The 13145-nt window shown below is 47.9% G+C and overlaps 1 protein-coding gene across 8 annotated transcripts in view; it reads left to right on the top strand.

Moving 5' to 3' along the window:
* The window catches only part of PHKA2 (phosphorylase kinase regulatory subunit alpha 2), a 67735-nt gene that overhangs the window by 35827 nt on the left and 18763 nt on the right, over positions 1-13145 (top strand). For 7 of the 8 annotated variants that reach the window (XM_029929987.1, XM_029929988.1, XM_029929984.1 and 4 more), the window contains 7 exons: positions 2601-2696; positions 4334-4441; positions 6074-6152; positions 8696-8830; positions 9463-9572; positions 10751-10895; positions 11163-11241. In XM_029929987.1, coding sequence (XP_029785847.1) covers positions 2601-2696; positions 4334-4441; positions 6074-6152; positions 8696-8830; positions 9463-9572; positions 10751-10895; positions 11163-11241 — 752 coding nt within the window. The remainder of the gene's footprint in view (positions 1-2600; positions 2697-4333; positions 4442-6073; positions 6153-8695; positions 8831-9462; positions 9573-10750; positions 10896-11162; positions 11242-13145) is intronic. The other variant, XM_029929990.1, reaches the window with a different exon arrangement.

Below are 13145 nucleotides of genomic sequence, written 5' to 3'. Positions count from 1 at the left end.
TCCCGATTTCTCTTGGTACAAGGTCATCACATCTTTTGTGGGGTCTCATAAAATCTGGCCCTCATATTCAAACACTGTAGACTGATTTCTTACTGTTGACTTTCTTGAGTTCTGGGATGCTAGCGCCCTAAAACCCTCTCTGCCTTTTGAACAGCCGTGCTATCTCCACTCTTCTCAAGTACCCAGGTCCTGCTTTTCTCCCCCAGTCACTCCTCTCTCCCTCACTTGATTCATTGTCAAGGTCTGTGTTTTCAGAAAGCCTTCTCTGATCCTAAAAACTGGATCAAGGCCCCTTTTCTATGTCCCACAGTGCTTATAACACGATGGCACCTGTAACTGTATTTTATCTCCCTCTTACCTGTCACAGCACCCTGGTAGAGGTGGTCTTTGTCCAGTTCACTAATATATTCCCTGTGCCTAGTTTATATAGTACGTGCTGAATAAAGATCTGTTAATGCGGCATTCATTTCTTCAAGACAGATTTCTTTCGGGTTCACTGCTGTGCACACTTTGGTAAGCAGAACAGACATATCCTCGTGAACCTTATGTGAATGACTGACAAACTCTGATGCCTTACTGTTTTCTTAACCTGTTCAGACTACATGTGCTTGGGGTGAAATGAGCAACCAAATATTGATTTTAGGGTTTTTTTTTAAATGTTTTTAAATTTATTTTTGAGAGACAGAGAGAGACAGCGCGAGCAGGGGAGGGTCAGAGAGAGAGGAAGACACAGAATCCGAAGCAGGCTCCAGGCTCTGAGCTAGCTGTCAGCACAGAGCCTGATGCGGGGCTCAAACCTACTAACCATGAGATCATGACCTGAGCCGAAGTCGGACACTTAACCAACTGAGCCACCCAGGCGCCCCTGATTTTAGTTTTGAAAGCTGTCTCTGCTCAGAAATTCTGAGAGGGGTTTAAGAACTGGGTGTAGGGGCCAACAGCAGGCCACCCCAAGATGGGCCACTTTGGCATGAACATTATTTTGAGTGAAAAGTAATCAAAACCCAGTAGATTACAGAAAAACTCTTATCTACCTCTCAGCTGCCTATGCCAGGAAGAGAGCTACTGACAAAGATTCCTCTTTACCTTAGAAACTTATGTGCGTAGCCAGGCAACCTTTGTCTTCCAAACATCTTCTCTCACCTTCCTGCAAATGGTCTTCCTCTTGTGTCCTTAGACCCCTATCCCTCTCCCATGCTCAGGATGTCAGATAAGCCTCATGTTGTCTCACTGTCTTTGGAATTTCCTGTCTGTGTGGATTCCCCATACATATGTAATTAAATTTGATTTTCTCGTGTTAATCTGTCTCATGTCCATTTGACTCTTAGTCCATCTAGAAAGACCTTGAAGGGCAGAGGAAATTCTTCCTTCCCAATTTGGCAATAAGCTGAAATGTTAATGTTCCCCCATTGTGTTTTTTTAAAATATTTTATTTATTTTTGAGAGAGAGAGACAGTGTGAGCAGGGGAAGGTCAGAGAGAGAGGAAGACACACAATCCCAAGACAGGCTCCAGGCTCGGAGCTAGCTGTCAGCACAGAGCCCGACGTGGGGCTCAAACCCACGAACCATGACATCATGACCTGAGCCGAAGCTGAATGCTTAACCGACTGAGCCACCCAGGAGCCCCAGTGTTCCCCCATTGTTTATTCTTACTGTTATGCTTTGGTGATTATCTTGGGCCTTAAGTTTTCTGTCTTTTTATCCCAGAATTGAAAGGTCTTAAAAGAATTGAGTTGGAATTTCAGTTGTGATGAAATCTGACAGTATTAGAAACAAAAAGCCAAGAAGACAAAAAAGAATGTGGTTTAGGACCTTATTTTCTAGGCCTTATAGAATTTACTACTCCTACACCTATTCTGTCTCTTCCACTTGCTGCCCAATGACATTTGAAAAGTGACACACCCCTGATCAGACTTTGCTGTCCACAAATACCAAAAGTAAAGAAAATGAGATCTAGAAATCATTTGATTAGGCTTTCCAAAGATGAGAGGTATTGAATACTGGGTGACTGGTTAAGGATATTTTTTACCTTTTTATCTTTTTCCTTTTCATACATAGGTGTTTTATCACTGCCTTTTTAATTTAATGGAAATGTTTACATCAGCAGCTTTTATTATATTGAGCAGTACATCTCTAAGAATCAGGTACATGGATTGTAGTACATACATTTCCTTTTCCTCACATCAGGTTCATTTCACAAGTATTTCTTGAGCAGTAAATGTTTGAATGAGGGCTTTTAAAGTGGCAAACGGGTAGGTAGAAATAGGATGCCCTGCTTAAGATCTGGCCTCCACTCCAATAAGTTTATACAGTCTGGCTGGTGAGACAAAATTCACCGATGTGAGAAGTTAAGGGTGGAATATTGAAGTCATGAGAGAAGACAATACTGAAAAGCTCAACACATTTAGCTCCTTCTAGCCTTCGCTGTCAGCGAGAGCCCTAGTTCCTCCTGTACTCCTGAAGCGGAAGGAATTCGCACATTGCTCGGCCCTGTGTCCTACTAATAATCTGTTGCCAAGAGAGGTGTTTTTCTGTGTTGCACTTCTGTTACGGTATTAGTGATGCCTCTTTCATGCTGGGGGATGGCACTATCTTCCAGGTCCAAGAGTACCGAGAGGCCCTGGAGGGAATATTAATCAGAGGCAAGAATGGGATCCATCTGGTGCCAGAACTGTATGCCATCCCGCCCAACAAGGTAACCAAGGGCTGCTTATCTCGAACGAAGTGAGTGCATGCTTAACCTTTTGGTATTCCTCATCCCCCTTTCAGACCTAACACCTTTTCTCCAGAGGTGATTTCTAAAGCACCAAGCTAGGGACGGGGCAGAAAGCAGTACAGTGCCAGCTCTGTCTCTGTTAGGGTTGCAGTCTAGTGGGGGGTCGCTCGCGGAGCTGGTCTGGGGAATGGAGGGTGGACATGGGAACGGCGCTGCAAAGACCTAGTGCGTTAGAGGACCCGCAAGCAGATAGGAGTCCTGGGGTGGAGAGGGGGCAAGAGACGTGACACCTCCACCGGGACGCAGAAGCTGGCCTATGGGTGGGGGGAGGCCAGAGCCAAGCCGTCCTTTGATCCAGACACTCTGCCTTCTGTTCTTTGCACCAAGTGTTTCTCATTCCAGATCTTTACAGTCTTTCTTAACCCTACTTACATTTCAAATAGCCTTAACGTACAATCTGATTGTGAAAGCAGTCCTGTACGCTGCAAGACATCCAGGAATCTGTAGGAAGAAGAAAATATTTATCTCTACTCTTATTACCCAAAGATAACCAAACTTTCTACCAAAGATAACTCTGACATTTTGGAGAATCTACTTCCACACTATGATCTTGTTGGCTTGATTACTGACATGGTTAATTCTGTTCAGTTTATGACTTTAAGGTTTTCTTAATGTTTACTATGGCAGCAAATTTAACAATTTATTAATAACATCACTGATTAATCCACAGAGTGCGACTCCCCTCGTGGTGTGATTTTTCCCTTTTGGGGAAAAATCCATTTTTGGGGAAATCCATTTTCTTCGATTGCTTTGTTTTCTGGAGGAAAAACGTGGTCACTAACATTACCCCCAACCAGCGTTATAATGGCTAAAAACCCAAAGGTCAGGGGTACCTGGCTGAACATGTGACTCGTGATCTCGGGGTTGTGAGTGTGAGCCCTATGATGGGGGTAGAGTTTACTTAAAAAAATTAAATCCAAAGGTCAGCATGGAGTTTACAACAGAGAATATTGCAGGGTAAGTTGTACAATGTATATGCAGCCCTGTCTGTCTGAAAAAAAACTGTGGCTTATTTTGATGAGTCAGAAGCCCCCAGTGGGTCCCGCTTATTGATTCCCAACGGAAAATTAGCAATCTCATAATACAGTACTGTTTTTCCTCAACAAACAGTGCCACCTTCTGGTAATCTTGCATAGGCACGCAAGAGTGTGAGTCCCGGGGGATAAGGAGACAGGCAGAACGTGACTTAGCCATGCATTGCTGTGGCGATAGGGCAGCGCTTCAGGTCATTGTACCCGTAGTATAGATGAGTGTAAGCATGAGCTGTGAAACTGCTACGCACAGCTGTGCTCACGGAAGGCAGTCTAGGCCTCTGCCTTCTGCCATCAGGGTGCTTGTGGGAGGGGCGCTGGCCTGGAGTCAGGCCTGGATTTCAGTTCCGCTTCGGCTGCGTGTAGCCATGTGGCCCCACACAGAGACCTTAGCCCCTCAGCCTCCCTGTCCCAGCGCTCACACAGGACTGGCCTGGGGGGTCAAATGAGTGGTGTTTCCTAGTGTACAGTGACGCTGGCCTCCTTATCCTCGGACATTCTGACTTTGGGATTTCTCTCTGGCAGGTGGATGAAGAGTATAAGAACCCCCACACAGTGGACAGAGTTCCTCTGGGGAAGCTGCCCCATCTGTGGGGTCAGTCCTTGTACATCCTCAGCTCGCTGCTGGCAGAGGTAGGGGACTTGGGGACTTCACCGACTGGAAGCCATCTGATTTGAGGTAGCGGGGACTCTTATGGGCTCTGCCCCATGTAGCTGTGAATGACTTTGGCAGCTCAGAGCTGTGAAGGCAGCCGGACTGGGTGGGCCCTGCGACCTGCCTCCGGGGCTTGTGTGCACATGTTGACTAAGCCAAGCCACTTCCCATTCCGCTGCCTGCCAGGCTCTCCCACCCCACCCTCACATTCCTGATCTGTGGCTGGAACCTGGTTGACGGTCAGCCGGACACTAGAAGCTTCCCAGTCAGGATCAGCACATGTGTGAAAGATACAGGTTTGGAGCAGTCGGCTTCCAGCTACCCCTGGCACAGTCCTGGACACAGGACATAGCGTGACTGTATAGTCGCTCCACTTGAAGGGGCAGGGGCTGGTTTTTCTGTGGCGAATTTTTGTCAGGTGTTCCCTCAGCCCCCAACAGCCTTACGTAGAAGGTCTACTGCCTCTGTCTCCTTTCATCTTGTTAAATGTTCTCTTGTCCCCAGGCTTAGATGATGTGTGGACAATGTTATTGGACAGGTTCGTCTGTCCTCAGAGGCTCCTGCCCAGCTCAGTACTCTGGGCCCCCAGGGAGGGGTGTGGAGGAAAGAGCCCAGGGTGAAGAGCTAGGAGCCCAGGCCTGTAAGGCTGGCCCAGTCCTGTGTATTCTGTCAGACTCTAGAAGTTGTGGGGGAGGGTTGAGTAGTGGGTCCAATACCACTGAGGTTCCTAGTGTGCCAAATACCAAAAGTAAAGATACCACAGCAGAGCTACCAGTGCTGAGGTGAGGCCGCTCTGTCATGGGTGTGACTGCCTCCTCCATTCCATGGCCACGTCCTTGGGGGTAGGGACTGTGCTTCATCTGCTTCTTACTAGCTCTCTGGCCTCACGAGCCTCGATTTCCTCATCTGTAAAGTGAAGACGTTGGGCTTGATCATTTCTGCATCACTGTCTAGCCCCTATGTCTGTGTCGGTGAGATGGGGAACAAACAGCTGTTTCTTCCTCCTCCGTGTGGGGACCTTCATTTAGGCCCCGCATTAGGTCCGATTCCTCCTACAAACTCCCAGCCCACCTGGATCCCCTTGCTGAGGGCTCCAGTCCTTGGTAGAGATGTGACGAGATCCTTTTACAAACAGCACTCTTTGCAAGCAGGGACAGGAGCTTTGTGTTTCAGGAGTGTCACCCCAGGGCCAAGTTCCCCTCTCTGCCACTTCCCTTAAGTGCATTACCTCGGTTTCTCCACCTGTAAAATGATCATCGTAGTAGCCTCCCTGTTTGGAGGTCTGAATGTAGCCATGCATGAAGAGGGGCTCAGCCCAGGGCCCGGCGAGCAGTGAGGACTTGGGAAGTATTAGTCACCATTGTTCTTGACAGTTGCACAAGACACTGGCGTGTCTGATTAGCTTAGAGAGCTGGATGCTGAAAACACTAACGTTTATCAGTGGCCATCTAAGTGGCATACTGTGTTTCAGAGAAGATAAGCAATTGATTTAAAAAACATAAAGGAATAAAATACTGGATGTTTTGAGCCCCAAAAGATTTCATTCTCAAAGTTGGGTTTAAGGTGAAATTCATTTGTATTTTATAGCAGTAATTCTCCTCTTTTCCTAGGGATTCCTTGCCACTGGGGAAATTGATCCCTTAAATAGAAGATTTTCCACTTCCATCAAACCTGATGTTGTAGTACAAGGTTGGTGAGCATGTTTACTGTTCCTATTCCCTAGTTTCCTCTTCCACTTTTTAAAAAGTATGTATGTGCGCTCTAGCATCTATCAGTGCCGTGACTTACCTTCTATAACTCACTAGTTCCCAAAAAGCAACAATATTCTTCCCAACCACAAAGTTACTTTCTACAAAGCAGTTATTTTCTTGACTCTAAATCTTGATTGCAATTGGGACACAAGTGATTCACTGCACATCATTTTTCCTTCCTGCAATTCTTTAAAAGGTAGAACATGACCCTGGTGAAAATTCAGAACAGAAGGTTCACTCGTTGCTTCCTTTGAGATGTGACTTCTCTCCAGAGTTGTGGGCCTATATTTTCACCTGCCTCCCCTCCAGTCCAGCCAGCAATTCTTGCAGAGAGGTGGAAGGCCAGCCTGGACTGCCACAGTGCTGGCTCTGCTGAGCCACGTGCTTTCACCGCCCTGTGCCTCGGGGTAATCATAAGCGGTGCCCCCTCACAGCGTGGTCCTGAGATGCACTGCAGTTGTCACCAGGAAAGCCATCAGTGGGGCTCCTGGCTCCCCAATCCCCCTCCCTCCCAGAGCGGACTTGTGGGGAGCTTGCATGCCTCAGAGAGCAACTTTTGTACCAGCTAGTGTCTGAGCACGCAATGTATATGCCTCCTTTCCTCTCAGTGACACTGTACGTTTCTTCAGGACAAGGCCCATATTGTTTTTGCAGCTTCTGTGTTGATTGACAGTCACTTGATCAGTTAGAAACAATCATTGAACGGATGAAAGGCGGCCCTCTTTGTGGCCATGGACTGGTTTCCGTGCACCTGCCTGTGATGCAGCAAGAGGCCCTGCTTCGACCCTGTACTCCAGGACCCCAGGGACACACCCAGCTGTCACAATACTGTGATCACATAGAAATTACGATGATTGTGATTCTCATCCACGTCTTACACACGAGGCCCACAGGTTAGCTCACTCAGGGACCCAGAGCAGACGGCTGGAGGCACGAACTCTGCTCTCACGTCCATGTGGTCTGATCTAGCCTGACTCCACAGTCTGCACTTGACTACAACACATGCTGCTAAGTGAGCCCTTATATCCACCGGCTGCTTTGCCAGCTGATGGCTGGGCTGGGACTCGCTGATGGCTTTTCAGCAGTGACGTTTTTTTTAAGGTAATAGAATAGAACAGAATAGAAAATATCAGAAGGTCTGGGCTAGAGGAAGCACAAGTACAGTTTTAGAAACTCCTCCACATCCAGCCGTGTCCAATCACAGGCTCATGCTTCTCAGGTGAGCTGCTCATCTCTGCGTGGCGTTGGGAGCTTCGGAAGACACATGTGCTCAGGGAAGCCACACACCCTGTCCTGCATGGCTCAAGTTGCCGTTTCCCGGGACTGGCCGCCGTGGACCAGTTAGTGCGAGCCTTCCCCACAGGACCTTGTTGTGAAGCTCAGATGAGATCACAGATATTAAAATACTTTGAGAAAGTATCGTGTGCTATGTAAATAAGGACATGACCTCCAGGTCTCAGTGGCATTTATGTATATTGTACATTCCAGTGCCACCAGCCTGTGGGTACAGTGGTGGGGCTCAATGGGCTACCATAACAGTAATCTAGTCTTCTTCCAGCCCGAGCGCCACCCCCAACCCCCCCAGTTCCCAGCAGGCTCTGCTGCAGCTGGACCCAATACCACCAACTGGGTGGCCAGAAATCCCCTTCCCGGGACTCCTTCCCTTTGCCAAAACACTGCTCTTCTCCTAAAAGCCACATTCAAAGCAGGACTGGTACAAGAGGTGCAAGGGTCTGAGTCCCCACTCAGGTCCCCACATCCCAGGCACTCTGAGTTCCCTGCATGCTGGAAAGCCAGATGTCCAGCCTCACTCACCAGAGATGGGGCCCAGGCTGGCCCCCTGGGGGTACAGGCCCAGCTCCGGGGTGGCTCTTCACCACCAGCGAGACCCTGTGCTGTGCGTCCAGGTGGGCCAGACTGAACCACCGCCCACCAGCGGGCGCACTTGTCCTTCTCTCTGGATGGAGACACCCCCCCCACCCCACCCCCACCCTGCCTCTCCCTCGGTCATCGCATCCTCTGCTAGCACACACCACAGTAGTGCTCTTTTCTCTTCTCTGAGGGCACGAGCACAGGCTTCTCCTGGTACCCCCCATGCAGAGCTGTTCCACGTCTCACTCCGTGTGAAAAGAACACAAGACGAGTTTAGAATAAACGCAGACCCACAGGGAGGCAAGACATCATTTGAGATGGGGTATTTGGCTTGGGACCTATTGAAGGCCCTTTCTAAAAGTCTCTCGTCAGACTCCTACACATTGAGGGCACTTAATAAAAATGTGTCATGGGGGTTGAGGAGGTGAGGCTAGAGAGAACCAGGAAGAGTGGCAGGACAATCGCTGTCATGTTCAGAGCCACCCGGGATGTGGAAAGCATGCTAACGTATGTGTCATAGGCCCAAGAAGAGACCGGTCAGTAATATGTTCTCCATGTGAAGAGATGCAGGGCCGCAGTCTAATGCAGATTGTACGCTCTTGTTCATAGTTACCGTTCTGGCAGAAGACCACCACATTAAAGACTTGTTGAGGAAGCACGGGGTGAGCGTCCAGAGTATTGCTGACATTCATCCCGTCCGAGTCCGGCCAGGCCGGATTCTTAGTCACATATATGCCAAGCTTGGTAGGTTTGGGAAAATAGCAGGCTGGGGGCATCATGCTTCTAGGTTTTGGGCGTGGGGAAGACAAGTAGGCATGAATTGTGAAGAATTGTGCAAGGCACCGGAGCTGTGGTGAAGAGGAATGGCAGACAAGCACATTCTGAAACTTGCTCAGCAGAGGTCGCCAGAACTTGGCTGTGCCCTTCACCAGATCCACTGGAAAAGAAGGCACTGCCTCTGAAAATGTGCAATTGGGACAGTCTGTGTCTTGCTGTGGTTCTGATTTTTATCTATATTCTCAGAAAATGCTCATTTACCCATTAAAATGGGGGAGGGGGTTCTCTTTTTCTAAAATCTAACATTGCTTACTATTATGGCTCAATACTAAAATTAGAATAAGCATTTAATAAAGTTCTGACAATAATTTGACTCCATGGAGATGCTGAATCTGGTGCCATTTGTATACATGCATGAAAAGGTGGTGGGATTTGTTTGTAATTCATCCTTGTCCCATTTTAAAGAAGTATTGATGATATTAGAAACGCCAAACCACAAAGTGGGTTAAGGTGAAAATAAGCCCAGTCTTAGCCAGAGTCATTTAGATTAGATGTTACTATATTGGTCCTAACTCTGATTTCTCTTATTTTTCAAATAGGAAGAAATAAGAATATGAAATTGAGTGGGCGACCATATCGGCACATTGGCGTCCTTGGAACATCTAAGCTATATGTGATTAGGAACCAAATTTTTACTTTTACACCCCAGGTGAGGAAAGCAGGCCAGTAGCAAAGTCACACGCACCCTTTGATTAGGTTCCCTCTTCTTCCTGGTGAGCTGCTTTGAATGAGGCAGAGCGTACATGCACGTGTTCAAACAGAAGTAGATGCTGTGACGCCGAGTACCTAGTACAATTCTTTATCCCTAGGAGGTGCTCAGTGAGTGAGTGTGCTGTCACTTCCAGTCATGAGTAGTAGTGAAATTCACTACACTTTCCACATTCACTAGTGGCATGTCACTTGACTTGCAGCCCTTGTGCCCGTAATTGCAATCGTCCCTAACCCTCGCTTAGGTTGTCCTTAGACCCTCTGTGCAGCACATAGCCAGTGCAGCACACAACCAGTCTGATTTTCAGGCCCCAACCCACTTGATGAGATCCTAAGTATACTGATTACAGAGCTGCTTTTCCAGAGATTTAGTTTACAAAGGAAGGTAGTCCCGTGGAACCCAAACCAAATGTTTTTCATCCATTTGGCCAGCTAGTAAGATCAGCTGTGGGCTCACTTTGTCACCATGGGCCCAGCACCCCACCACCTGGGTGTACTGTCATCCATGGAGTCATGGGTCAGTAGCCCCAAGTTGTTCATTTTCACCCTTGCTCATGTTGTTCACTTCAGTCTTGTGAGTGATTTCACTTGGTAACAAATTACAGACCACAGCTGAGAGTGCACCGGGCCAGAGGCTAGGAGAACAGTTTGCTTTTCAGCGACACCAGGCCGTAGTGCCTTTAGCTCACATTTACCAGGCCGTCTATCAGGTAAACACAGTCTCCACATCTCACCGGCTCTCAGTGCCCTCACTCCCCTAACTTGGACATCTTCTCCAAGCCCAGCAGCCTTAGAATGACTAGGAATTAAGGAGTTATTGATTTCCTTTCAGAGACCGTGGCATTGGGCCAGGTGCTTAAATCCGCATCTGAGGAGCTATAAATGGATCTAGCCGCGCACCTTTCCCTTCCGTGCTCACGTAGCTACAGCTCCCAGGCAGGTGACAGATCGATTTTTGTCTGATTGCAGAGACAGCCCCGTGATAGGGGAGGATTACAGCCAGGATTGAACTCCTTCTCTGGAAACAAAATGCAAGGATTAGTACTGCTATGAGTGACAACCAGGGTTGTGTCCAGGGAATGGAGGACAGCTTTTTACTTGGCCTGATCTAACTTACAGTTTACCGACCAGCATCATTTCTACCTGGCCCTGGACAACGAGATGATCGTGGAGATGCTGAGGATCGAGCTGGCCTACCTGTGCACCTGCTGGCGGATGACGGGCAGACCCACGCTCACCTTCCCCATCACCCACACCATGCTCAGTAACTCCGTGAACTCAATCTGTCTGATTCATGTCCCACTGTTGGTTTGGGCCCTTTTCAAAATGTTTAAAATGAGTCTCACAGACAAAGCTAAGTACTGAAGGGGGTTCTCAGCAGTTTGCTTTCTTAGGTCAGGAGCCTTCTATGCCATAAGAATTTTAATTAGATGGTGTTGATGAAAACATTTCAGCACATGCCCAGAAAACCAAACAGTATTCCCAGATTAAATAAACTAATGGGTCTTTTCTTCCTCCCCTCCCCCCTTAGCAAATGATGGCTCAGATATCCATCCTGCCGTCCTTTCTACAATCAGGAAACTGGAAGATGGGTATTTTGGAGGGGCCAGGTAATTTGTGGGTTTTACATTTATTTATTTTTTTTTTTAGGTATCAGTTACCTTTCTTAAAGAGTCTTTTGCTGCCCTTGTCCACTTTTCCTATGAATCAGTGAACGTATAAGCATGGAGCTTTAGACTAAAAAAGAGGTTAAAACTTAATCATTCACTCACGAGAAGGTGGAATCCTCTCTACAGCAGCTTCGGGGGGTGTTTGGGACACTTCTGCAAGTGCCAGGAGGCCTGGGGCATAGACAGGTGAACATGTCGAGTCTCTCTGAAGTGGTATTCTTGGAATGCATGTACAGAATGCAGTGTCTGTCTCTAGTAAAAGGCCTGGAGGAAAAGCACCCAGTGCCTAAGATCTAGCAGGTGCCCAGTGAACAGTCCTGGAATTGACTTGAGTGTGCTATGACCTAAAGACTAATTCTTAGAACTTTACAGATTCCTTAGGGGGCCCTCAGAGCAGAGCACCTGAATGGGCCTGCCTAGACCATTGTCCCCTCATCCTCAGCAGAGTGATACCCATTCCAGTTTGCAGGCCCCCACTGCGACAGATGCCCCCAAGTATGATGCTTAAGCATCTTGGGGGATGGAGGGCCTCCCTCCTGGAAAAACCCGTTCCATCATTGTACCCTCTGACTGTCACAAGGCAGAAATTTTCTCTATAGCATCTATACCCTGATCTCCAAATCCCTTGAAATATGCCAGAAGGCTTCCAGGAGAACCTCACTGTACAGCTGGCCCTTAGTGAGGTGTGACCCTTTCCGAGCTCTGGAGTCTTCTGTTGGTTTCCTGATAGAATGCCAGTCTCCAAGTGTTTGGGCTTGAATTCGGCCCTTCTCACATCTCCCCACACTAGGGGCCCTGCTGCCACTGCAGTGGTTTTTAAAACTGTGGTAAAATGCACATAACCTAAAATTTACCGTCTTAGCCATTTTAAACTGTGTGGTTCAGTAACATTAAGTACATTTACATTGTTGTGCAACCCATCTCCAGGACTCTCTTCATCTGCAGAACTGAAGATCTCTACTCCCAGTTCTCCCTGCCCCAGCCCCTGGCACCCCCACTTCTGCTTTGTCTCTAGGTATCTCATCTAACGGGACTCATCCATCCAGTATCTTTTTGTAACTGGCAGATTTCACTTAGCCTCGCATCCTTAGAGTTGGGTCACTGTGTTTCTCAGTGCTGGGTTGCCACCTCTGCTCCCAGAGCTTGCGGTAGGCTTGGCTATACCCTTGAATGCCCCCTCTCAGAGCTTCTCCTGGAGCATCAGCGAGACCATCCCCAGCATTTTGCCATCTGCATTTGCAGCGCAAGAGCTGGCAGTACAGCAGACGCCCACTTTTGAAGGCTTCACCTGTGGTTTGGAGAAGTTACCACCTGGTGTACGGCATCATAGCCAGGCAAAAATACCGTAGGCTCAGGATTAACTATTTTGCAAAATAAACTCTTTAATTGAAATCTAATAATTGTCAAAAAGGATACCGTCCGCAGTTAATTGCTCACTTGCAGTGCCTTCTTTGTTGCTTTGAATGCACTGTCTGATTTAGTCTTCACTTTGTATCATGGGCTGTATTCCTGTTTTACTTACCAGGAGCCGTAGGCTCAGAGAGCGAGGGGCTCGAGGTGAATAGGTGCAGAAGCTCTGTGTGAACCCAGAAACCAGACTCTGACCTTCATGCTGAACCAGACGAGGGCAGACAAGAGTCAGGAGGGCCGCCTGTTGATAGAGTGTGGCAAACGATTCAGAGACCCGTGCAAAGAAACAGGAATGCCCTGGCTCCATAGGCTACCTTTCCTATTAAGGAAAGAATTAAAACTCAATCTCATTTTGGCTTTTCCTTTAGGTCTGAGTGTCTTTAAAAAAGATGAATTCACCCTGGACGCTGGAGTTTCCCTCTGGACCCTCCTGG

Source organism: Suricata suricatta, chromosome X, assembly GCF_006229205.1.
Source record: "Suricata suricatta isolate VVHF042 chromosome X, meerkat_22Aug2017_6uvM2_HiC, whole genome shotgun sequence".
NCBI classification, from domain to species: Eukaryota; Metazoa; Chordata; class Mammalia; order Carnivora; family Herpestidae; genus Suricata; species Suricata suricatta.
This window is presented reverse-complemented; position numbering and strand designations above follow the sequence as displayed.